A 25,691-nucleotide genomic window follows, 5' to 3' on the forward strand; every position below is an offset into this window, starting at 1 on the left:
CCAACCATCACATCCTCTGTCATCCCCTTCTCCTCCTGCCTTCAATCTTTCCCAGTGTCAGGGTCTTTTCAAATGAGTTGGCTCTTTGCATCAGGTGGCCAAAGTATTGGAGCTTCAGCTTTAGTGTCAGTCCTTCCAATAAATATTCAGGATTAATTTCTTTTAGGATGGACTGGTTTGATCTTCTTGCTGTCCAAGGGACTCTCAAGAGTCTTCTCCAACACCACTGTTCAAAAGCATCAGTTCTTCAATGCTCAGCCTTCTTTATGGTCCAACTCTCACATCCATACATGACTACTGGAAAAACCATAGCTTTGACTAGATGGGTCTTTGTTGGCAAAGTGTAGTTATTGAATTTTATACATTGAATGCTCATGTTCCTATAGTTTTGGTTGTATCTTCCTATGAAAATAATTATTATTTTCAAATAATGACACTTTTGTTACTTTAAAATACACTTACTCATTATCTTGTCTTTTTGTGTTGGTTAGGGCCTCCAGTATAATATGGACTAGGAGTGATGCTAGCAGGTATCTTGTTGCATTCCTGACTTTAATCTGAATGCTTCTAATGTTTTCTATAAATTATGATGCTTGGTATAGAATTGCCTAGAAACTCGCTAAAGTTTCTTTTACATCCCAGTTCTCCAAATTTTTGTTTTTAAAAATTATGAATAAGTATTAATAGTTGAATATATCAAATATGTTTTCTGAATTTATTGAGATACTTAGTATTTTTCTCCTTTAATTTGTTAATATGATGAATTGCATTGATGTGTTTATTTTTTGTTATTATTAGTTTAACTTTATTATTATAGCTTTTTATTATGACTAGTTTGTTCGTTTCATTTGAAACAGATATAAAATTTAATTAATGATTCTTCTCAGTTGATGATACTTTATCATTTATCCATGAGTCCCCTACTGTATCATTTTATATATTTTTATTTTCATTATCTACAACTTGGTTCCATTTCTCCTGCCCCTCTTTTTACTTAATATATTTGTTATATGTCTTGGTATAATAAAGTATTATTTTGTGTGTGTATTTATGTATTAATTTATATAAATGATATTGGTTTATATAATAGGTAGCTATTGCTTTGTTTCAACTTTTTTTCACTCAACACTGTATAAGATGTATTTTGTTGCTGTATATATATACATCTTCTATATTGTTTTTAAGTGTAATATAGTATATTGGCAATATATAGTATAATATTTCAGATTTCCCAGTAAACCATTTGCATTTACTTATGCATTCCCTCAGAGATAAGCACCTAAAGTAACTTTCTCAACTTTCTGCAACTATAAAATAGCACTGTGATAAATATCTTAGGTTGCTTTTTGGCTTGTATGCTGGTTTCTTTAATGGTTATACAGGGTATGTGATTGTTGGAAGATGAGATAATTTATGTATTGAATTTATTAAATTCCATTTGATTTTTTTCCCATAATACTGCTTCAGTTATACTCCTGCTAGTAGAAAATAAGAAATCTTGTTTCTCTAGTTTCTTACCTACAATTGCTGTTGTCTGATTTTTATTAATTTGATGAATGTTAAGGTGTATATCAGTGTTTCAACTGGCATTTCTCTGATTCTAGTGTGTTTCTCAGATTTATATACTTATTTGCCACTGGGCTTCCTTTTAAATGATTTGCCTACTTATATACATTGCCTGTTTTTCTGTTGAGGTTTCCTGTTTTTTTCTTATCATTTGCAGCTTATAAATATCATATATTAATTCCTTAGCATGTTTTAAACATTGAAAATGTCTTTTTTGATCTGTCAGCTGTCAGTTTTGCTTATGACATCTTTTGTGAGCAGAAGTTCTTCGTTTTTATGTATATAATCCCATTGGAAAAAACAGTTTGGTGCTTTTAGGTCTTGCTTAAAATGTCTTTTTAACCCTATAAATTATTCAGATATTGCCTTTTATTTTCTTCTATTAGCTTTTAAAATTTGCCTTTTACATTTGAGACTTTATTCCAGATTTGATACCCCTGTGCATATTGCGTGCTCCATATGTATGGCATAAATCGGGGAATTTTTTCTTTATTCTTCTGAATGTATTGAGCTATTTTTCCTAACACTTATCTGCAATGTACTCAATTTTTTCTCTATTGATTTATGGCACTACCTTTATCAGATCTCAATTTCCAGTTCTGAACTTTCTATTTTGTTACATTATTTTTTTAATTTAAAAATATTTATTTGTTTTTGGCTGCTTTGGATCTTCAGTACTGCATGTAGGTGTTCTCTAGTTGCAGTGAGCGGGGGCTACTCTAGTTGTGGGGTGTGGGCTTCTCACTGTGGCGGCTTTCCTTGTTGAATACCCGGGCTCTATGGCATGTGGGCTTCAGTAATTGTGGCACATGGGCTCTGGAGCACAGGTTCAGTAGTTGTGGAACATGGGCTTAGTTGCCCCGCAGCATGTGGAATTTTTCCAGATAAGGGATCGAACATGTGTCCCCTGTGTGGACAGGGGGAGTTCTTAACCCCTGGACCACCAGGAAAGTCCCTGTTTATTTGTTTCTGTGCAATTTCAATGCTACATTTATTACTATAACTTTGTGAATTGTTTTAATATCTAGGATGGAAATTCTTCCATTTTGCTTTTTCAAAATTAGATTGGTTTATCATGAACTTTTATTTCATCTAATTTGGATGATATGCTTGTTAAATCTAGAATTTTTATTGAAATCTGATTTAGTTATATATTGCCATAAAATGAATTACTCCATAACTTAGTGGATAAAACAACAATAAATAGTTTTAAATAAATAAATCTCTTAGCTCTGTGGATCAGGAATGCAAAAGCAGCTTAGTTGAATGATTCTGGCTTGAGGTCTGTCATAAGATTGCCACCAACATGTCAACAGGGGCCACAGTCATCTAAACATTTGGGGCTGGGGGATTCCTCTCCAAGTAGGTTCACTCACATAGCTGTCAAGCTGATGCTTACAAGTTGGCAGCATCAGCTTCTTGTCACATCAGTCTTGTGATGGAGCTTCTTGAGTATGGTTACAATATGGAGGCTGATGTGTGCTAGAGCAAGTAATCAGGAGATAGCAAGGGAGAAATTGCAATGTTATTTATATCCTAGTCTCAGAAGTCAAATTCCAACATTCCTAAAATAGCCTGTTGATTGCACAGGACAGCTCTCCTCAGTGTGGGAGGGGACTACATCAGGAAGGTCATACTGGAGGCTGTGTACCTCAGTCCACCCTCTGGCTGCCAATTATTAATATCCCCACACATGTCAGCAGATTTCGAAAACTCAGCAGTGTCTACAGGACTGGAGAAGATCAGTTTTCATCCCAATCCCAAAGAAGGGCAATGCCAAGGAATGTTCAAACAACCATACAGTTATGCTCATTTAATATGCTAGCAAGGTTATGCTCAAAATCCTGCAAGCTTGGCCTCAGCAGTATGTGAACTGAGAAAGTCCAGATGTACAAGCTGAGTTTCTAAGAGGTAGAGGACCAGAAGTTGAATTGCCAGCATTTGTTGGATCATAGAGAAGGCAAGGGAATTCCAGAAAGCATCTACTTCTGCTTCATTGATTACCCCAAAGCCTTCGAGTGTGTGGGTCACAATGAACTGTGGAAAATTCTTAAAGAGATAGGAATACCAGACCACTTTACTTATGTCCTATGAAACCTGTATGTGGGTCAAGAAGCAACAGTTAGAACTGGACACGGAACAAATGACTGGTTCCAAATTGGAAAATGGATATGACAAGGCTGTATGTTGTCACTCTGCTTATTTAACTTATATGCAGAGTACATCATGAGAAACGCTGGGCTGGATGAAGCACAAGCTGGAATCAAGATTGCCAGGAGAAATAAGAACCTCAGATATGCAAATGATACCACTCTAATATCAGAAAGTGAAGAGGAACTAAAGAGCCTCTTGATGAGGGTAGAGTGGACAGTAAAAAAATCTGGCTTGAAACTCAACATCCAAAAAACTAAGATCATGGCATCTGGTCTCATCACTTCATGGCAAATAGAAGGGGGAAAAATTGGAAACAATGACAGACTTTATTTTCTTGGGCTCCAAAATCACTGTGGATAGTGACTACAGTCATGAAATTAAAAGATGCATACTCCTTGGAAGGAAAGCTATGATAAACCTAGACAGCGTATTAAAGAGCAGAGATATCACTTTGCTGACAAAGGTCAGTCTAGTCAAAGCTATGATTTTTCCAGTAGTCATGTACAGTTGTGAGTTGGACTGTAAAGAAGGCTGAGCACTGAACAATTGATGCATTTGAGTTATGATGCTGGAAAAGATGCTTGAGAGTCCCTTGGACTGCAAGGAGATCAAACCAGTCAATCCTAAAGGAAATCAACCCTGAATATTCATTAGAAGGACTGATGCTGAAACTGAAGCTCCAATACTTTGGCCCCTGATGCGAGGAGCTGACTCATTGGAAAAGACCTAGATGCTGGGAAAGATGGAAGGCAAAAGGAGAAGCAGGTGGCATAGGATGAGATGGTTAGACAGCATCACTGAATCAGTGGGCATGAATTTGAGCAAACTCTGGGAGATAGCAGAGGACAGAGGAGCCTGGCATGCTGCAGTCTATGGGGTCGCAAAGAGTCAGAGAGGATTTAGCGATTGAACAACAGCATGGAAAATAGACTCACTCTTCTCACAAGACTCTCCTAACCTCATCCCATTACAGAATCAGATGAAGAATCTCATCTAAATTATGTCCAGAGGTCATGAGGCTTTTTGGGTATATTTCTTAAGTACAGTTTTTTGAGTACTGTTTCTTTTGATTGAAGATTTGTGGACTTAAGAGAGGAAGACAAGAATCATTGAAGAAGATTGTCTTAAAAGATGCTGCTGTTGCTGCTGCTAAGTTGCTTCAGTCATGTCCAACTCTGTGTGACCCCATAGACGGCAGGCCACCAGGCTCTTCCATCCCTGGGATTCTCCAGGCAAGAACACTCAGTGGGTTGCCATTTCCTTCTCCAGTGCATGAAAGTGAAAAGTGAAAGTGAAGTTACTCAGTCGTGTCCGACTCTTAGCGACCCCATGGACTGCAGCCTACCAGGCTCCTCCGTCCGTGGGATTCTCCAGGAAAGAGTACTGGAGTGGGTTGCCATTTCCTGCTTCAGCTTAAAGATGACTACCACAAAATTTCACTTAACATTTATTGTAAGACAGGTCTGTTGGAGACTAATTCCTTCTGTTTTTGTTTGAGAAAGTATTTCTTCACTTTTATTTTTTTTGTTTGGAGTGAAAGAGCCTTTAAATTCTATAATGCATTACAGTTTTCAAAAGTTATATATATATGATTTTATGTAATGTCTTAATAACCCCTTCTCAGCCTTCTACTCCTATATTGCCTCACCCCCTTCCCTCTCCCACTGCTGCTGCTAAGTCGCTTCAGTCATGTCCGACTCTGTGCAACCCCATAGACAGCAGCCCACCAGGCTCCCTCATCCCTGGGATTCTCCAGGCAAGAACACTGGAGTGGGTTGCCATTTCTTTCTCCAATGCGTGAAAGTGAAAAGTGAAAAGTGAAAGTGAAGTCGCTCAGTCGTGTCTGACTCTTTGTGACCCCATGGACTGCAGCCTACCAGGCTCCTCCGTCCATGGGATTTTCCAGGCAAGAGTACTGGAGTGGGGTGCCATTGCCTTCTCCATCCCTCTCCCACTAATAACCACTAATTTGTTCTCTATGTCTGTGAGTTTGCTTTTTTGTTTTATTCACTAGTTTGTTGTATGTTTAAGATTCCACATATGAATATCATACAGTATTTGTTTTTGTTTGTCTGACTTATTTCATGATAACATAATGCCCTCCAAGCCCATCCATGCTGCTGCAAATGGCAAAATTTCATTCTTTTTTATGGCTTTGTAGTATTTCATGGAATGTGTGTATGTATGCACATCTTTCTTCATTCACCTGTTGATGAACACTTAGGTTGCTTTCATACTTTGGCAAATGTAAGTAACACTGATGTGAACATCGGGGTGCATATATCTTTTTAAATAAGTGTTTTTGGTTTTTTTGGATATATACCCAGGAGTAGAATTGCTGTGTCATACGATGGCTCTATTTTTAGTTTTTTGGGAAACCTCCATGTTTTTTTCCACAGTGTCTGCTCCAATTTACATTCCCACCAACAGTGTGAGTGTTCTCCTTTCTCTACATCCTTGTCCGCGTTTATTTGTGGGTTTTTTTTGACCATAGCCATGCTGATGAGTTTGAGGTGATGTCTTATTGTGGTTTTGATTTTCATTTTTGTGATGATTAGCAATGTTGAACGTCTTTCCATGTGTTTATTGGCCGTCTGCATTTTCTCCTTGGAAAAATGTCTATTCAGTTCTTCTGCCTATTTTTTAGTTGAATTGTTTGTTTTTTTTTTGTATTGACTTGTGTGAGCTCTTTAAACCCCTTATCAGTCATATCATTTGCAAATATCTTCTTCCATTCAGTGTGTTTTTGTTGCTGTTGTTTTTGTGGTTTTGTCCATGGTTTCCTTTGCTGTGCCTAAGCTTTTGAATTTAATTAGGTCCCATTTGTCTATTTTTGCTTTTGTTTTCTTTCACTTTAGGAGATGGATCCAAAAAGTATTGCTTCAATTTATATCTAAGAATGTTCTGCCTATGCTTTCATCTAGGTGTTTTATACTATCCAATTTTACATTTAGGTCTTTAATCCATTTTGAGTTTATTTTTGGACAGCTACTTGTACAAGAAGAAAATTAGAACATCTCTAACATACATATACAAAACAATATCCTTTGTTTTTGAAAAATAATTTTGCTGGACAGGGAATTCTGGGTTGGTGGTTTCTCTTTCAACACTTTTAATGTATCACTCTACTCTCTTATTGCTTGCAGGGCTTCTGAAGAGAATTCTTATCCTATTACTTTATAGGTAAGATGTTGTTTATTTCCAGCTTGTTTCAAGATTTTTTTTGTCTTTATTTTCTTCAGTTTGAATATGATATGCCTGTTGTTCAGTCGCTCAGTCATGTCTGACTCTTTGTGACACCATGGACTGAGCATGCCAGGCTTCCCTGTCCTTCACCATCTCCTGGAGCTCAAACTCATGTCCATTTAGTTGGTGATGCCATCCAACTATCTCAGTCTCTCTTGCCGCCTTATTCTCCTGCCTTCAATCTTTCCCAGCATCAGGGTCTTTTCTGATGAGTCTAATGAGGCATAATGATATGCCTAGGTGTAGATTTTTTGAAATTTGTCACTCTTGATGTTTCCTTAATCTGTGGTTGATATTTGTCATTAATTTTGGATTGTCAAAATTAATTAAAGTTGTCAGCCATTATTCGTCATTTCTTTTCTTCTTTTCTCTTTCTCTTGCTCCTCCCGTTGAACGTATGTTGCACTTTTTATATTTGTCACATAGTTGTTGGATATTCTATTCCATTTTTCCTCTTTGCTTTTTTCAATTTGGGTACTTTCTATTGACACATCTTCAAACTTACTGACGCTTTTGTTGGCCATGTCCAGTCTACTGATGAGTCCATCAAAGGCATTCTTTATTTCTGTTATGGGGTTTTTGATTTTAGCATTTAATTTTGATTCTTTTTTAGGGTTTACATGTCTCTGCTTACATCTTTCTTGTGTGTTATATACTTTTTGTATTAGAGCCCTAGGATATTAATCATCAGATCAGATCAGATCAGTCGCTCAGTCGTGTCCAACTCTTTGCGACCCCATGAATCGCAGCACGCCAGGCTTCCCTGTCCATCACCAACTCCCGGAGTTCACTGAGACTCACGTCCATCGAGTCAGTGATGCCATCCAGCCATCTCATCCTCTGTCGTCCCCTTCTCCTCCTGCCCCCAATCCCTCCCAGCATCAGAGTCTTTTCCAATGAGTCAACTCTTTGCATGAGGTGGCCAAAGTACTGGAGTTTCATAGTTACTTTAAATTCTTGATCTGATGATTCTAAAGTTTCTGCTATGTTTAAATCTGGGTCTAATGTTTTGTTTGTTTATTTTTGTTGATTTCATACTGTGTTTTTTGCCTTTATCATGCCTTGTAATTTTTGGTTGAAAGTCACAGATTATGTGTTGGGTGAAAGGAACTGAGGTAAATAGACCTTTCATCTGAGGTTTTGTGCTATCTGATTAGTAGGGTGTGTTACTAAGGGTGTAGCTTTAGGTGTCAGAGACAAAAATTTCCTCTAGTGTCTAGTTTTGTCTTCTTGAATGTTTTGGGCTTCCCTAGTAACTCTTTCTTTATTGGTTTTGAGATGTCCAGTTCTTTTATCTCTAACCTTCTGTTATTATACTGCAGCCTTATTAATCTGATGGTAAGGTGTAGGGAAGGGAAAATACCTTATGCTCTTACACTTAGGTTTCATTCTTGTAGTGTGCTTGTTCTCTGAGCTGTGACCTTCACACACGTTTTATAGATTTTTTCCTTTGATAAGACAGAAACAACTAAATGGCTTTGGAGTTTGGCACTTGTCTTCCTCCATGTGGAAGGCTAGTTGGGGTTAGATTAGGATATTTTCTTCTCCCCACATGGTGGTATATGGGAGATTGGTGTTGAATATTTCTCATCCTGAAAGTTGGTTGAAGTGAAGAGAAGTGAAGTCGCTCAGTCATGTCTGACTCTTTGCGACCCCATGGACTGTAGCCTACCAGGCTCCTTCTGTCCATGGGATTTTCCAGGCAATAGTCCTGGAGTGGATTGCCATTTCCTTCTCCAGGGGATCTTCCCAACCCAGGGATCGAACCCGGGTCTCCCGCATTGTAGACAGCTGCTTTACTGTCTGAGCCATCCGGAAAGTTGGTTAGGCTCCTGTAAAACCTAAGCTGGATAATTAGGTAACATTGTTTCCCTTGAGGACAGCTTTTTGTTAAGGAAAACAGAAATGCTCTGGGCAATTTCAAAATGATTCCTTTTCCTTCTCTCCCTGTGAAAAGTCTGAAGGAATTTTTCTCCAATTCTCAGTTTGAGAACATGGTGGGGCTCCTGAAGCAAAAATTCAGCAAAGTGTAGAGGTTCCTCAAAGGCCTCTTCGAGTTTTTAACTCTTAAACTTAGCCACACTGAGGCTCTGCCAGATCATCATTTATAGTTTGTATTTCTACTGGTACTGGCTTCAGTGAAAAAAAGAAAGTGAAGTCACTCAGTTGTGTCTGACTCTTTGTGACCCCATGGACTGTAGTCTACCAGACTCCTCCTTCCATGGGATTTCCCAGGCAAGAATACTGGAGTGTGTTGCCATTTCCTTCTCCAGGGGATCTTCCTGACCCAGGGATCGAACCTAGATCTCCCACATTGCAGGCAGACTCTTTACTGTCTGAGCCACCAGGGAAGTGGCAAGGTTCAACTCCTGGGTTTCTGTTTTAACTGTGATTCTCTGTATTTGTCTGTCTTTCCAGTTTTAAAAATTTATTTATTTTTAATTGGAAGATAATTGCTTTACAATATTGTATTGGTTTCTGCCATGTATCAACATGAATCAGTCATAGGTATACGTGTATCCCTTCACTCTTAAATCTCCCTCCCACCTCTCACCCCATCCCACTCCTCTGGGTTCTCACAGAGCACCGGATTTGAGCTCCCTGTGTTATACAGCAAATTTCCACTGGCTATCTAATTTTATACATGGTAATGTATATGTTTCAATGCTACTGTCTCAATTTGTTCCATCCTCTTCTTCCCCTAGTGCCTCCACAAGTCTGTTCTCTATGTCTGTGTCTGTATTGCTACCCTGCAGATAGTTTCATCAATACCGTCTTTCTGTATTCCACATATATGCAATATTTGGCTTTCTGATTTCACTCTGTATCATAGGCTCTAGGTTCATTCACCTTGTTAGAACTGAGTCAAATGCATTCCTTTTTATAGCTGAGTAATATTCCAATGTGTATACATGTCTTTTCAATTAATGGAATAGCAGATAGTGATTAATTCTTTGATGAACCTAAGAGCAATTGTTGATTTTAGTTATTCAGCTTTTTTCTTGGGAGGATGGTAGTAGAGTGCTGCTCTTGATTTTTATAATTGATCTTGTGTCTGGTAACTTAACAGAATTCTCTTATTAGTTTTAAATATTTGTTAATTCATTGAATTTTCTGTGTCACCTGAAAGTAATTACAGTTTTGTATCTTTCTTCCCAATTGCATCTTCTGTTTTTCTTTTTTTTTTTTAGCTGCATCATAGGAGTCTTGCTTTCCTCAGTGACTGTTAAAGGTCTGTAAATAATTTCTCAGTGCAGTGGCCAAGTAGATAGAATAAATTATTATTTGACCATTTAGATCTTCCCAATCAATGAAAATTTTTTTTATAATTTATAGACTCTCCAGTGATGTGTTTTCCTTGGAATTTAGAGTTCTATCTCTTTTGTGTCTAATTTCTCATCCATACTTGAAGATTTAACATGCATGTGCTCAGTTGCTCATTTGTGTCTGACTCTCTGCAGCCCCATGCCCTGTATGCTCCGCCCATGGAATTTTCCAGGCAAGAATACTAGATCAGGTTGCCATTTCCTGCTGCAGGGGATCTTCCTGACCTGAGGACCACACCTGCGTCTATTGGGTCTCCTGTATTGGTAGGTGGATTCTTTACCACTGTGCCACCTGGGAAGCCTGGAGATTTAATGGCCCCTTTAAAATTTTTTTTAATGATCAGGTTGGACATTACCATTCATAGAATCAGGTTAATAAAGTTTTCAAAGGTTTCAGTTTTCATGAAGAATGGTGGCTGAATGTATATTATCATATGTGGAACAGATCTCCAGTCCAGGTTCGATGCATGAGACAGGGTGCTCAGGGCTGGTGCACTGGGATGACCCTGAGGGATGGGATGGGGAGGGAGGAGGGAGGGGGTTTCAGGATGGGGAACAAATATACACCTATGGCTGATTCATGTCAATGTATGGCAAAAACTACTACAATATTGTAAAGTAGCCTCAAATTAAAATAAATTAATTAAAAAAAGAGTCATAGTTAAATTATGCTTTTATATGTGTGTTGAAATAATGTAGTTTTCCTTTTAAATCTATTAATGTGATAAATTACATTGATTTTCTAATATTAAACCATCTTTGGATTCTTAGGATAAATTCAACTTGGTCATAATATGTTTTTTTTTTTTTACATATTAATGTGGATTTGGTTTGTCAGTATAATTTTTTCTTGACTTTTCCAGTGTATCAAATAGCTTCGTCCTTTCAGATATTCGAAGTTTTTGAAATATTCTTGTCTATAATCAAAGGATTTTCCTTTAATAAAACTGTTACTCTCTTTGTCTCTTTCTCCCTCAGGAAAAATATCATACCAGCGCTATAATAATGGTTTAATGTACATCTTATTAAATAGTTTATAAATTCTATTGACAAAGATAGAGTTAATTTCCTGAAATGCTGTGGGGAAATTAACAAGATGGTACCAGTCAGTACCAAATTTCACTAATTTGTTTCATAAATATTTATTAAATGTATATTATGTGTCAAATACTATTCTAGATTCTGAGGATACAGGAGTCAAAACAAATCCCTGCCCTGATAAAGCATCTTGGTGATATCCTTAGGATTTAATAATGATCTCAGAATATGAATGGGTCTTTAGTGACGTTCCACAATACATACAAAAGTAAATTATTCTTGTCTAATGATCGTTTCATGCCTAGGATCAAAGCTTTGATAAACCACTTTTAATCAATGATAAAAAACAAATTTGACCTCCTTACTGGTTTGGATCATATCTCATTGAAAAATTATCTTATAGTCTTTTTTTTTATTATAGTTTTTGTTAATATGAAGTATTCATTCATAATAAAAATGAAACCTAAATAATTCTATCATAAAATTATTTCTATTGTGGATTCATAAATATTTTTCAAATGGCTTAGAAAAACTTTGATTTTGTTAATATACCAAGTGAATTTATAGCACACTTTGAAAGTGTTTCTTAAAAAGCCAATAAGTAAGGTGTTCCCTAGTGGCCTAGAAGTTAGGATTTGGCACTCTCGCTGGTGTTGCCTGGGTTCAGTTCCTATTTGGGGAAGTGAGATCCTGCAAGATATATGGCATGGCCAAAAAAAGAAAAAAAGCCAGCAAGTAAAAATATGCATTTTATTTTATGGTTAGTTAATAAATGGATTTTTCTAAGATAGGAAATGGTATATTCATTTTGCTTTAAAGTGAAACTAATTAGAACTAATAAACTCAAGTATTTAGGAAATTTACAACATTCATATGTTCACATATATTTCAAAGAGCTTTATAATAGACAATGTATAGTAAATTAAATCCTAAATAAATGTTTGCCAACTATGTATAACATTGAATCTCAGTTCTGATGCAATCCCTAGTTTAAACTATAGATAAAATCATAGCTAATGCAAAAATTGCCAAATTGATTGCAGAAATCTTGGTACCCAGAGCAGGGACACTGTCTTCTGGCATAGGAATAAACTTGATTGCTTGTGCGATGTTAGAAACCTCTGAGGTGAGATTGGCTTCATTGATGGCTTGGACTGCAATATAGAAGTTGGTGCCATTTTCTATTCTAAAAGGTTCTGGTTTAAATTCAAAATTTTCATCAGAGCCGGCCTCCTTAGGTTTTAGACTGGAAGTATTCACTAAAGTAGCATTGTCAAAATCTTTTTGGAGATCCAGGAAACTCTTACTTATTCTTATAATGTAGCTGTTGGCTGGAAAACAAATAGGTATTTCGTGTACGTTAGAATCACTACATGCATTATTGCTACCACATTGTTTTACATTTAAGGGTCCATCAGAAGTGCACACTGGGTTTTTTGTTTGGTTATTCCATCTTCTTTATTTTAAGAGCAAATATGTGAACAGTTTTTTATCTAGTTATCTAATCACAAAGAATTTAATTTAAAATTGTATAGTACTAAAAATGGATCTCAATTTTTTAAGAAATAGAAATATGAAGAACTGAGTCTACTTTTGATTTAGAACAAGGAACACAATAATATTTGAGTATAGTAAAGACCTTATGTCTGTGCTATTTTCCATTAAGCTGAGAGAGAGAGTTATAAGATGGGTGAGTAAGAGAGCAGATAAGTAGAGTAGAAACCAAGGATATGGACAAAGAGCAAAGAGAGGCAAAGAGTCTGGAATGTGTACTAATTAAACATGTTTAAGAGCCAGGCAGACTTTGACTAGTACCTTAGTTTTACTACTTTCTAGCTGTACGAAAGAAAAATTTATTTAATATTTCTTAGTTTTCTTAACTATAAAAAGAGAATCAATCATTCATTTCATCTAACATATATGGAGTGCTAGTGATGAAAATTATATGTGAGAATGCATAAAAAGCGTTTAGCACAATGTCTGGGACTTAATAAATGTTTGAAATATTAGTTATTATTACTGTTACTTTATCAAGAAAGGAAAGAAAGATAATACAAATATTTCATTTCAAAATGCTTTTAGAAATCCATCAGAGCCATAGATAAAGAAATATATTTTAACATTATGAAATGCCATGAACAATAAACCATCAAATGTCTTCTTTTGAAGTGAAGACTTTATTTCATGAAGTGTTGAAGATGTTTTAAGTATGTGGTGAATAACTTGAATTTAGGGTTTTCTTTTTAATTCAGGACCTGTGCCTTAACATCTGAGTCTTTTAATAAATACATCTTATCGATCTGATCTATTCCGCTACTCTTCACATCCTCTCTGCATTTAATTTTGGTGGGTCTATCTAACTATCCATCCATCCCTTTAATTCAAATATTTCATTGTGAAATTTTGCTTTTTTGACTTTGAGCATATTATTTGGTTCCTTTTCTCCCTGACATGAATCCCTGGAATGTGCCTCCCTCTCCCTATCTATGCAATTTGTACTTATTCTTCAAGGCCCAACAGGAGGTCCAATTCTCCTTGAAGTCTTGATCATGTGTTTCATCACTTGATGACTCTCTTCCATGAACTCTTACTGCATGGGAAGGAGCTTTCCAATTTTATGAAGGTTCAGTTTATCTTTTCAATGTGAATTACTTCTGGGCCCCCAAAGACACATGAAAAATGCTCAACATCACCAATCATTAGGAATGCAAATCAAACCTACCTTGCACCTGTCAGAATATGTATTATTAAAAAAACAACAAAAGACAAGTGTTGGCCAAAATGTAGAGAAAAGGGAACCCTTTTGCACTGTTGGTGGGAATGTAAATTGCTGCACCACTATGGAGAACAGTATAGAAGTTACTAAAAACATTAAAAGTAGAATGAGCATATGATCCAGCAATTCTGCTTCTGGGTATTTTTCTCAAGAAAACAAAAACACTAATTCAAAAAGATATATGCACTTCTATGTTCATTGCAGCATTATTTGCAATAGCCAAGATATGGAGCAACCTAAGTGTCCATTGATAGGTGAATGGATATATATATATATATATATATATATAAAATACTGGAGTGGGTAGCCTATGCCTTCTCCAGGGGATCTTCCCAACCCAGAAATTGAACTGGGGTCTCCTGCATTGCAGGTGAATTCTCTACCAGCTGAGCTACTACAGAAACCCTATATATACATACTTACACACAACGGAATATTAATCAGCCATAAAAAGAATGAGAGCTTGTATTACATGACAACATGGATGGACCTAGAGGGTATTATGCTAAGTGAATTAAGTCAGATAGAAAAGACAAATACCATGTGATTTCATTTATATGTGATATCTAAAAAACAAAACAAATGAACAAATATAACAAAATAGAAATAGACTCATCAATACAGAGGACAAGTATTTGCCAAATGGGAGGGGAGTGGCAGGAGTGAGTGAAATCTGTAAGGGAGATTAAGAGGTACAAACTTCCAGTTACAAAATAAATGAGTCATGGTGATGAAATGTACAGGATGGAGAATGTAGTCAATAATACTATGGTAACTTTGTATGGTGACAGATGGTATCTAGATTTAAAGTGGTGATCATTTTGTACTGTATAGATACATCAAATCACTATATTATGTATTCAGAGCTAAAATAGTGTTGTAGATCAATTGTACTTTAATAAAAATATTACTTTTTGGCCAAAAATGTTTATTCAGTTGATGCCCAAAATGACAAAATTAGAGGATCATAAAATATTAGAATTATATCTACTTGTTTTAGTAATTCGAGGTCATCTAGTCTGATTTGCATATATGACAGATATGGAAATTGGGTCCCAGTAAATTTAAGTTTTTCATTCAAAATTATATAGGCTATTCATTTATTTTTTGAGATACTGCTACTACCTCCTTTTGTAATGCCTAAGGGTAAAATTTGATAGAACTACAATATCTTCCTATTAGTTACAAGAAAAGAGGGAGATCAGATCTCTTGTACTGTAGGCGTTTGAGGTTAAACACACTGAAGTGCTTTCTTTTTCAATGTGTGTATGAAATACTTTCTTCCTTCTTTTAGTTCCTGTAAGCAAATGGCAACCCACTCTAGTGTTCTTGCCTGGAGAATCCCAGGGACAGAGGAGCCTGGTGGGCTGCCGTCTCTGGGGTCTCACAGAGTTGGACACGACTGAAGCGACTTAGCAGTAGCAGCAGCAGTAGCAGCAAGCAGCATAAGGCATTTATTATGAATCCAGTCTTAATCTAAAAGCTTAATCTTAACTGAATTCAAGTTAGAACTAAACATATAGTCATATAATTTCATTTATGGCTTTTTCAGTGAAAGTATATATATATTTTCACCATAGTTTTAAGGGTCATATTGTATTTCAGAAGCTATTATGGTAAGAGTCTCAGTACTTAAGTACAAAGAGCTCTTTGTAGGTATTTTATGTTTCCTTTGGCTTCAGAATGACTTTTTTCATTGTGTAATAATAACAAAAAGAAATATAACTACAAAGGAAAAGAGATTAAGAAGCATCATTTCTTTTGAGAGCATATAGTGAGGGGTGTATTATAATCCAAGTGAAGGAGCATTGAAAGTCACTTTTAAGCACTGGCAAGCTCTGAGTTAATTGTGTCTGTTGATATGCATATTACTTTCATTTTACCACCTTAAAGGGAAAATAACAAGATTGACTTTACCCCATGAGAATCTTCTACTCTAGCACAATTCTGGAATATGATAGTCATTCAATATTTAATTCAGTTAAATTTAAAGCAAAGCTAAAAGTGATTTAGGCTTTTTGGAATGAGGGCAGTTTATTATGAGGAACTTTGAATGAATGAGATATTTTGGCCTTGAAATTTAATTCAAACTCCATAGCCAAATCTCTGCTCGTGATCCTCTCTCTGGGACATCTTCGCCTAAATTTGTTAACTTCTTTCATTCTTCAAGACTAGGTTAGGGATAGTCTTCCCTGAAAAGTTCTTTAATATACCTTGTGATCTTAACCTTCAACTATTAATACAAGTGGCCATCCAATGGTGTATCTCATTATATTCTATAAAATTATCTTTTATTTTCAGGAATTATCTTCTCTACCTAACTGTTGAGAATAAGGTTTATTTCTTAAGAACCTAATAGTGTTTGAAAAGTCAATAAAAGGTCAATGAATGAATGAAATTGTGCAAGTACAGAAATACTGTACTTGCACAGTACAAAAATAGAAAAAATTTTCTCTGTTAGGAAATCAGTCTTCTCAAAGAATTTCTAAGATAGTTCATGTTGTGAGAGGCAGTTTGGTACAACAGAGTCTGATGAGAGTGAGTTAGACTTCTAATTTATTAAATACAGAAGTAATTTGGGCCAATCCATTATCTCTTGGGGCTTAAGTTTTCACATATGAAAACAGGTGACCAATAGTAGACAATCTATACATGTTATTTACAAATAGGACATTAGAAAATTTTGAGCAAATGAAAGCCTGTGAGATTTCTTTTAGTATATAATATTTTAAAATATAATATCACACTTACCTTTTCCTTTATCTAGGACATTGCCAGGGGCTGTCCATGAAAGTTGAATGTGATCTTCTTTAAATTTTGCTTCAAGGTCTATAATTTTATTGGGTGGGAGCACAGAAGGGTGATTACCAGGAGGAGCTCCTGATACAGTAAATGACCCTCCAGAGGTTAGTCTGCTAAAGTCTTCTATTTCAGCTTTTGCCAGGTCATCTTTGACTTCAGGTCTGGGTGGGTTCAGTATAATTTTACCTACCAAAAAAGCAATTTTGTAACTTTTCATATTGCCATATCTATTCTTGTAATCTCATTTGCGGCTGTAGAGGAGTTAATACTGAGTGATAGTAGCAGCTATTGAAAAAGTAATAACTTTTAGGGAAAAAAAGCTTGTTTTATTGGTGTTATTTTAAAATTGATGAGGAGACATTATGAAATATTAGTACTGTTGTTTAACCCATCTGTCTTTATTCTTGACTCTAAATTCTTTGAGGACAAGGATGGCCCCTTATTTATCTCTGTAGCTCTGAAAGTGAAAGTGAAGTTGTGCAGTCGTGTCCGACTCTTAGCGACCCCATGGACTGCAGCCTACCAGGCTCCTCCGTCCATGGGATTTTCCAGGCAGGAGTACTGGAGTGGGGTGCCATTGCCTTCTCCAAAACTGTACTTTAGATGACTTCAATGTTCTATGACCTAGCTGGGCAAAAATCAAGTTATATAAGTGAAACTTAAGATCTGAAGGTTTTCGTTATGTACTCTATTATCATTGATTAGTTCGATATAATGCCTTTGCTTACTGATGTCCAAGAGCATGGGCATTTTATAAAATGAATTACAACATTTAGATTACTTTTGAATTTGGAAAAGCCTAATGTTGATGAAAAGTATAGAGTTCACCTTTAAGGTACAGGAAGCTATAAACAAAAGACTCTACGCTAGAGAATCCTGGGAACAAGACTTTTCTCTTTGTCTTGAACTAACATTTTTGGCTTAAATATGAAGGCATTTGATAAATTTCACAATTTTTAAAGCTCATCAGAATCTCTGTAGCTCTAGTATATAGCAAAAGCTTGCCACAGTAAATTTTTTTTTCAGTGTAATTGAAATGAACTAAGGGAGATGTAAACAAAACTAGGTCCCTCATCATAAATATGGTTTTGAAACATAAAGTTGATTATATAACTCTATACTTAGGTTTTCCATGCTAAGTTGCTTCAGTCATGTCCAACTCTTTGCAACCTCATGGACTGTAGCCAGCCAGGCTTCTTTGTTCAGGGCGATTCTTCAGGCAAGAATACTGGAGTGGGTTGCCATTTCCTCCTCTGGGAGATCTTCCCAACCCAGGGATCGAACTCATGTCTCTTACATCTCCTGCACTGGCATGTGGGTTCTTTACCACTAGTGCTGCCTCCATGATACCTTTTAATTTGAATGCTTGTCACATATAATTTACCTAGATAAATGACATATTTCTATTTTAATGCCACTTACCATTTTCAATATAGCCTGGTATATACAGGGCTTTGTTCTGTGGTTGTCTTAAACTTAGCCTAGCCGTGTTGTTTCTTGCCTCGGCATGTACTTTTAAACTGTATCTACCATTTCCACGGTAATCTGTAAAATATCTTGAATAGATGCCATCATTCTTGACAGTATCAGCACCTTGATATTGAAGTATAATATTAGATATACCACAAAGTAAAAATGACAACATCAACTGTATATGAGCCCTAGTGATGGAAGCTATTTTGGGGGATAGTAGAGCACAATTTTTTAAGTACATGAATCCAAGAATCAGGCCACTTGGGTTCAAAGTCTTGTTTGGCCACTTGCCAACCTTTGACATTGGAAAAGTCTAATTCATGGTAAACATTCAATTAATATTAGTTATTATTTTTTCATAAGAGAATCCTATCAAAATAAGGAAAATGTAACTAAACTGGAGAAAGCAAATGTAAAACACTGATACTAATGAAAATAGAGAAAAATTGTACTGTTATATGGGAAAAGTAAAATTATTCATAAAATTTAAAGACGATAAATATGCTTATGTTCGTGCCTAGACAAGATAACTACGTGAAAGATTAAAAAATTTTAAAAGCATTACAATTAAATTTAATTCACTTAAAGTACGTTTCTTTGGATATTAGGAACTCCTGACTTCTAAGACATGTGACTGTAGTAGAATTTTAAGTTCAGTGGAAGTTGATGCATATTCTTATTACCTGCACCATTGTCCCAGAGCTCCAGTGTTACTTGATGGCCATCTTCAGTTTCTATAATGGCAGTTACATTGATTCCCAGTACAGGCAAAAACCCTTGACTGACTTGTGCATAAACAATCACTGGGCTAGGGTAGTGTGCTGTATTTTGACTCATGTGAGCTGTTGCAGTTACTGGGGGTGTAGTAGGACTTCTTGCTCGAGTGGTCACTGTCACTGTTAGTATTTGAGGACTGGCATGATTATTTAGAAGGCTGTAAGTCCAAGTACCTGTCTGAAAATTAAAAAAACAAACAAACAAACATCTATTTTAGAGCTTTTGTAATATCTTCCCTCTCCTATATGAGATGTTGTCTTCATTTTTTCCTAAAAATTGGTTGATAAAGCATGGAGAAAATAAAAAATATTCTTACCTCTGCAATACCAGGTATTCGAAGACGAGCAGAATGAATATTTAGCTTATCTTCTTTGAAATCTGAGGTTTTATATTTCTTTCCTTTTGGATCCTGGAGAAGAATTTCTGGCTTTTTTATTGTCCATGTGACAACAAAGAAAGTGTCATTTCCAATTGTACTATCCACAGGCACCGTACCATTTACCCATTTCTTTTCTGTAATTGCCAAGGCTTTGCTTTCCAACTGTTAACATAAATATAAACAACAAACACGTGAGACTGATTTGTTATTACAGTTAATAAGATTTCCAAGTTTAGTCAGTTCAGAGAAATTCTAAATATACTTTTAAGATTTCAATTAAAATAACCAAGACTTATGTTGATGTTTATATTGATTAAAAATAGAATCAAAAGAAAAAGTGGCTGTAAGTATCACAAAAAGCAAATTCAGTAGGATGTTTTTCTTCTGGAACCTGAAATGTTTTCAGACAGATGAGTTATTTATTAGAGAAAGAAGTTACTATTTAGGGTAATAAAAATTTGTTACAAGTGTGAAAAGGCAAAGAATTTTTTTAAGATACTGACCTGAATAGTCTGCTGAGTGATATTGCCACTTCTAGATGAAATTCTACTGAACGCATTAGTAAGGCCATTTATGTCTTTATTGGCATAAAACCGATGTCCTCCTAAAATGGAATTTTATTACTTTTATAATACTAATTTTATTTAATTTGAAAAATTTTTACTGAAATATATTTGATTAACAAAATGTTAGTTTCAGGTATGTAGCAAAGTGAATCAGTTATACAAATACATTTATTCATTCTTTTTTTAGATTCTTTTTCCATATAGGACATTACAGAATATTGAGTAGACTTCTCTATGCTATACAGTAGGTCTTTATTTTATATACAGTAGTGTTTATATGTCAATCCTAATTAGAAAGTGAAGAGGAACTAAAAAGCCTCTTGATGAAAGTGAAAGAGGAGAGTGAAAAAGTTGGCTTAAAGCTCAACATTCAGAAAATGAAGATCATGGCATCTGGCCCCATCACTTCATGAGAAATAGATGGGGAAACAGTGGAAACAGTGTCAGACTTTATTTTTGGGGGCTCCAAAATCACTGCAGATGGTGACTGCAGCCATGAAATTAAAAGACGCTTACTCCTTGGAAGAAAAGTTATGCCCAACCTAGATAGCATATTCAAAAGCAGAGACATTACTTTGCCAACAAAGGTCCGTCTAGTCAAGGCTATGGTTTTTCCTGTGGTCATGTATGGATGTGAGAGTTGGACTGTGAAGAAGGCTGAGCGCCGAAGAATTGATTCTTTTGAACTGTGGTGTTGGAGAAGACTCTTGAGAGTCCCTTGGACTGCAGGGAGATCCAACCAGTCCATTCTGAAGGAGATCAGCCCTGGGATTTCTTTGGAAGGAATGATGCTAAAGCTGAAACTCCAATACTTTGGCCACCTCATGCGAAGAGTTGACTCATTGGAAAAGACTGATGCTGTGAGGGATTGGGGGCAGGAGGAGAAGGGGACGACAGAGGATGAGATGGCTGGATGGCATCACCAACTCGAATGAGTTTGAGTGAACTCTGGGAGTTGGTGATGGACAGGGAGGCCTGGTGGTTCATGGGGTCGCAAAGAGATGGACACAACTGAGCGACTGAACTGAACCTAACTGAATCTCCTAATTTCTCTCTGCCCAGCTCCTTTTGCCCTTGGTAACTATAAATTTGTTTTCTACGTCTGTGACTCTGTTTCTGTTTTGTAAATAAGTTAATTTGTACCATTTTTTTTTTTAAAGATTCCACATGTAAGTGATATCATAGATTTGTCTTTCTCTGTCTGACTTACTTCACTCAGTTTGACAATCTCTAGGTCCATCAATGTTGCTGCAAATGGCAGTATTTAGTTCTCTTTTATGGCTGAGTCATATTCCATATGATTCTAATTTTAAGTGGGAAAATCATATTTGATATTATACTCTTATCAGTATACTATAAAATACATTTAAAATTTTCTTTTTAAACTTACAAAAGATGAATTTTCCAGACCTTTGGAACTTTTAGTAAATCAGTATCCTAGATGTAATCCTGCAATAACTAAACCTTGCTCAAAATATCTTAGAATAAAGAAAAAAACTGGCCAGTTAATATTATTTTAAAATCAATCATTAGATTTAAGTGCTTGCCACATTAGTAAAGCTTATCTAATCACCAAATAATGATATGAAAATTAAAGACAATTTTAAACTAGCTGCTTATTTTCTGGTTATATTAAGATATACCAAAACAATTAGAGAATGACAGTGTAGAATAAAGTAAAATTGATTAAAGAAAGTGAAAGTAAAGTGAAAGTGAAGTCGCTCAGTCGTGTCCAACTCTGTGACCCTGTGGACTGTAGCCCACCAGGCTCCTCCGTCCATGGGATTCTCCAGGCAAGAATACTGAAGTGGGTTGCTTTTTCCTTCTCCAGGGGATCTTCCTGACCCAGGGATCGAACCCAGGTCTCCTGAATTGCAGGCAGACGCTTTAACCTCTGAGCCACCATGGAAGCCCTAAAACTGATTAAATGCAGATACTAAATGATGCAAGAGTTAATGAAGAGGGGGATAACTTCAGTGTCAGGAGCTGGAAAAGAGTGGATTGCAGAGAACAAGATTTGGTATTCAGTTCTCTATGCTGTGCTGTGCTTAGTTGCTGGTTGTGTCCGGCTCTCTAGTTGTGTCCAACTCTTTGAGACCCACGGACTGTAGCCTACCAGGCTGTCTGTCCTTGGGGATTCTCCAGGCAAGAATACTAGAGTGGGTTGCCAGCTCCTCCTCCCTGGATCTTCCCAGCCCAGGGATTGAATCTGGGTCTCCCTCATTGTAAGTGGATTCTTAACTATCTGAACCACCAGGGAAGCCCAAGAATAGTGGAGTGGGTAGCCTATCCCTTCTCCAAGGGATTTTCCTGAAACAGGAATCAAACCCAAGTCTCCTGCATTGCAGGTGGATTGTGGATTCTTTACCAGCTGAGCTACCAGGGAAGCCCAGTCTTACTATATTGCCTTGGGTAAATAATTTGTATTCTCTAGATTTTACATTTACTCCTCAATAAAATAGTGCTAGCTGAATCTCTACTGTAATATTGAGCAGGTAAGATACTGAGTAAGAATTTTGGAACTGCAGTTGAGTAAGTCCAGTAACCATGAGAGCAAAGGTCCATCTTGGTGGTAAAAAGTGATGAGAAATGAGTGAAGACAACACATATGGACTAATGTTAGAAGAAGCTAGTATAGGTAGAAACAGAGAGAAGTGAAATGGGGTGAGGAAAGATATTAATTTGAAGGATGAAGAGAAGGAAAGGACAGAGATGAATTTTTATTTTTTAATTTTATTTTATTTTTAAACTTTACATAATTGTATTAGTTTTGCCAAATATCAAAATGAATCAGCCACAGGTATACATGTGTAGAGATGAATTTTTTAGGACAGGAAAATTTTGAGCAGTTTATAGTTTAAGGGGAAAGAGTCCCTGGAATGAGAGAAACTGAAAAGGTATTTTCTATTTAAACTCTATTCCAAAGGTTTACCTGTCATATCTGACAGTGTCTCCAGTTCTTTGGCAGCAGAAGGTCCCAGGGCAATGGTGTGAATGATCACACCACTTTGTTTTACCTCCTCAATGCATGAGTGTATTTCATTATCTTCCCCATCGGTTAGTAGTATGATTTCAGAACCAGAAGTGCTCTGTTGACTCTGAATAATTGCCTAATGTTGAAAAACCAGACTATTGTTAATAATTAGAGAATATCTTATCTAAATACATATAAACTAAGAATAAACCTTTTCTTTAATTTTGGAGAACTCTTTAGGCCTATACATCAGAGTAGGCCAAAGGAAACTTCCTGTTGTCATTCTAGGTTGAGCTAGCTTGGAAATGAGTGTAATGTACAATGGTCTTGTAGGTTTCCAAAGGCAGAATGTTAACAGTGCTTTCACATATACTCAAGCTATCCAAGACAGAAAGAATATAACACTTAGAACACTAACACACAATAAATATTCAGTGAGTGCTAACTATTATTATTATCTCAGGAGATACTTGAGGTGGAGCCTGATGACCCAGGCAGTTTTGGTAATTTGCAGACTAGACAGCATTTGTAAAGCCATGACTGAAGGCAGGTGTACAAAGTTAAATGATGTGACTTGTGTCTTTTTACGCATTTTAGTTGATAATTAAAGAATCTTAGGATTTCCTGGAAAAAACATTGACCTGTCACGAAGAAGGAAGTTCATGAATTTATCAAATACTGTAATTTTGGGAGGGTGGTATTTTCCTGATTTTTTACCAAGAGTAGTGGCTAACACAATTTACTCAGAGACATTAAGAGTAAATTCTAGCTCTTCCCTTTGATGAATTGAATAGCTAGTGTTTAGTCTCTCTGTAGTATATGTATATATAAAATATATGTATGCTGCTGCTGCTGCTGTGTTGCTTCAGTCGTGTCCGACTCTGTGCAACCCCAGAGACGGCAGCCCACCAAGCTCCCCCATTCCTGGGATTCTCCAGGCAAGAACACTGGAGTGGGTTGCCATTTCCTTCTCCAATGCATGAAAGTGAAAAGTGAAAGTGAAGTCGCTCAGTCATGTTCAACTCTTCATGACCCCATGAACTGCAGCCCACCAGGCTCGTCCATCCATGGGATTCTCCAGTCAAGAGTACTGGAGTGGGGTGCCATTGCCTTCTCCAAAATATGAATATAGTTAATATTTATAATAAAGTTCTATAAAGAGTTCAGTGTAATTATTACTTTTTTGAACTTTGGAGTAAGAAAGACCAGGTTTTGATCATGGTTTTGCCAATTACTGATTATATGATCTTGAGAAAGATATTTAATTACTCTGTACCTCAGTTTCTTTATGTGCAAAATAGGCATAATAATAGTGCCTGATTAAAAATTAATGGTAGCAATAAAGTAAGATTATGAATGAAAAGCATTTAACATAGGCACTACTGTAGAATATGCTCAATAAATTTCAGATATTATTGTTATGATTCTGTAAGTAAAAGCTTATATGATTTCATTACATAAGTAATTAAGAGGTTTTTATTTGTTTGAATGTAATTTGACATAATCTCTTCAGCAATAGTCTGTGGTCAAAATGTCATATGACACATATCAAAACATTAAGAAAAACTTATGAACCAATATGTGCAAACATTATAACACATTCCCAAGATATAGTGCAGTCATATTTTAGAATTGAATAAACATATATAAGAATTATAATTTTTAATAGCAATCCTTCCTTGAGTACTTGCGTATCATTTTTATTGAATTATAGTTGATTTACAATGTTATATTAGTTTCAGGTATACAACATAGTAATTTACTATTCTATGAATTATACTGTAAAGTCATTACAAAATAATGGCTATATTTTTCTGTGCTATACAATATATCCTGTTGTGTATTCATTTTATATATAGTAATTTATATTTCTTAATACCATACCCTTATCTTGCACCTTCCCCTCTTCTCTCCCCATTGGTTACCACTAGATTGTTCTCTATATCTGTGAGCCTGTTTTGCTATATGCATGATGTTTGTATAATTTTTTGGGTCCTGCATATAATTGATAATAGAGTTTTTGTCTTTCTCTGCTTGACTTATTTTATTAAGCATCATACCCTCTAGGTCCATCCACATTGTTACAAATGGCAGAATCTCATATTGCTGAGTAATAGTCCACTGTATATGTGTATAAATACATACATATACACTAAATCTTATTTATTCATTCATCTCTTGATAGACACTTGGTTTGCTGCTATATCTAGGCTATTATAAATGATGCTGCTATGAACATTAGGGGAACACTTATTTATCTGACATATTTCTTGCAATTAAATAAGTACTATTGCTTTTTTTCCTTCAAAGAAAAAGGAGTGCAAGAAGGCAAAGTAGTTGTCTGAAGAGGCTTTACAAAGAGCTGAGGAAAGAAGAGAAGTGAAAAGTAAAGGAGAAAGGAAAAGATACACTCAACTGAATGCAGAGTTCCAGAGAATAGCAAGGAGAGCTAAGAAGGCCTTCTTAAATTAACAATGTAAAGAAATAGAGGAAAACAATAGACTGGAAAAGACTAGAGATCTCTTCAAGAAAATGGAGATATCAAGGGAACATTTCATGCAAGGATGGGTACAGTAAAGAACAGAGTGCTAAGGACCTAACCAAAGCATAAGAG

General features: G+C 36.0%; 2 protein-coding genes across 2 annotated transcripts in view; one reads left to right on the forward strand and one right to left on the reverse strand.

Annotated features, from left to right (window-relative positions):
• ODF2L (outer dense fiber of sperm tails 2 like) overlaps window positions 1-25,691 on the forward strand; it is a 399,873-nt gene that overhangs the window by 29,436 nt on the left and 344,746 nt on the right. The gene's annotated exons all lie outside the window — the stretch shown is intronic.
• LOC784768 (calcium-activated chloride channel) overlaps window positions 12,067-25,691 on the reverse strand; it is a 32,559-nt gene continuing 18,934 nt past the window's right edge. The window contains 7 exon segments of the mRNA NM_001242583.1: window positions 12,067-12,661; window positions 16,858-17,094; window positions 18,331-18,501; window positions 19,065-19,335; window positions 19,475-19,699; window positions 20,041-20,141; window positions 23,036-23,213. Of these exon segments, the coding sequence (NP_001229512.1) occupies window positions 12,321-12,661; window positions 16,858-17,094; window positions 18,331-18,501; window positions 19,065-19,335; window positions 19,475-19,699; window positions 20,041-20,141; window positions 23,036-23,213 (1,524 nt within the window). The 3' untranslated portion in view covers window positions 12,067-12,320.

This window comes from Bos taurus, chromosome 3 (genome assembly GCF_002263795.3).
Source record: "Bos taurus isolate L1 Dominette 01449 registration number 42190680 breed Hereford chromosome 3, ARS-UCD2.0, whole genome shotgun sequence".
Classification (NCBI taxonomy): domain Eukaryota; kingdom Metazoa; phylum Chordata; class Mammalia; order Artiodactyla; family Bovidae; genus Bos; species Bos taurus.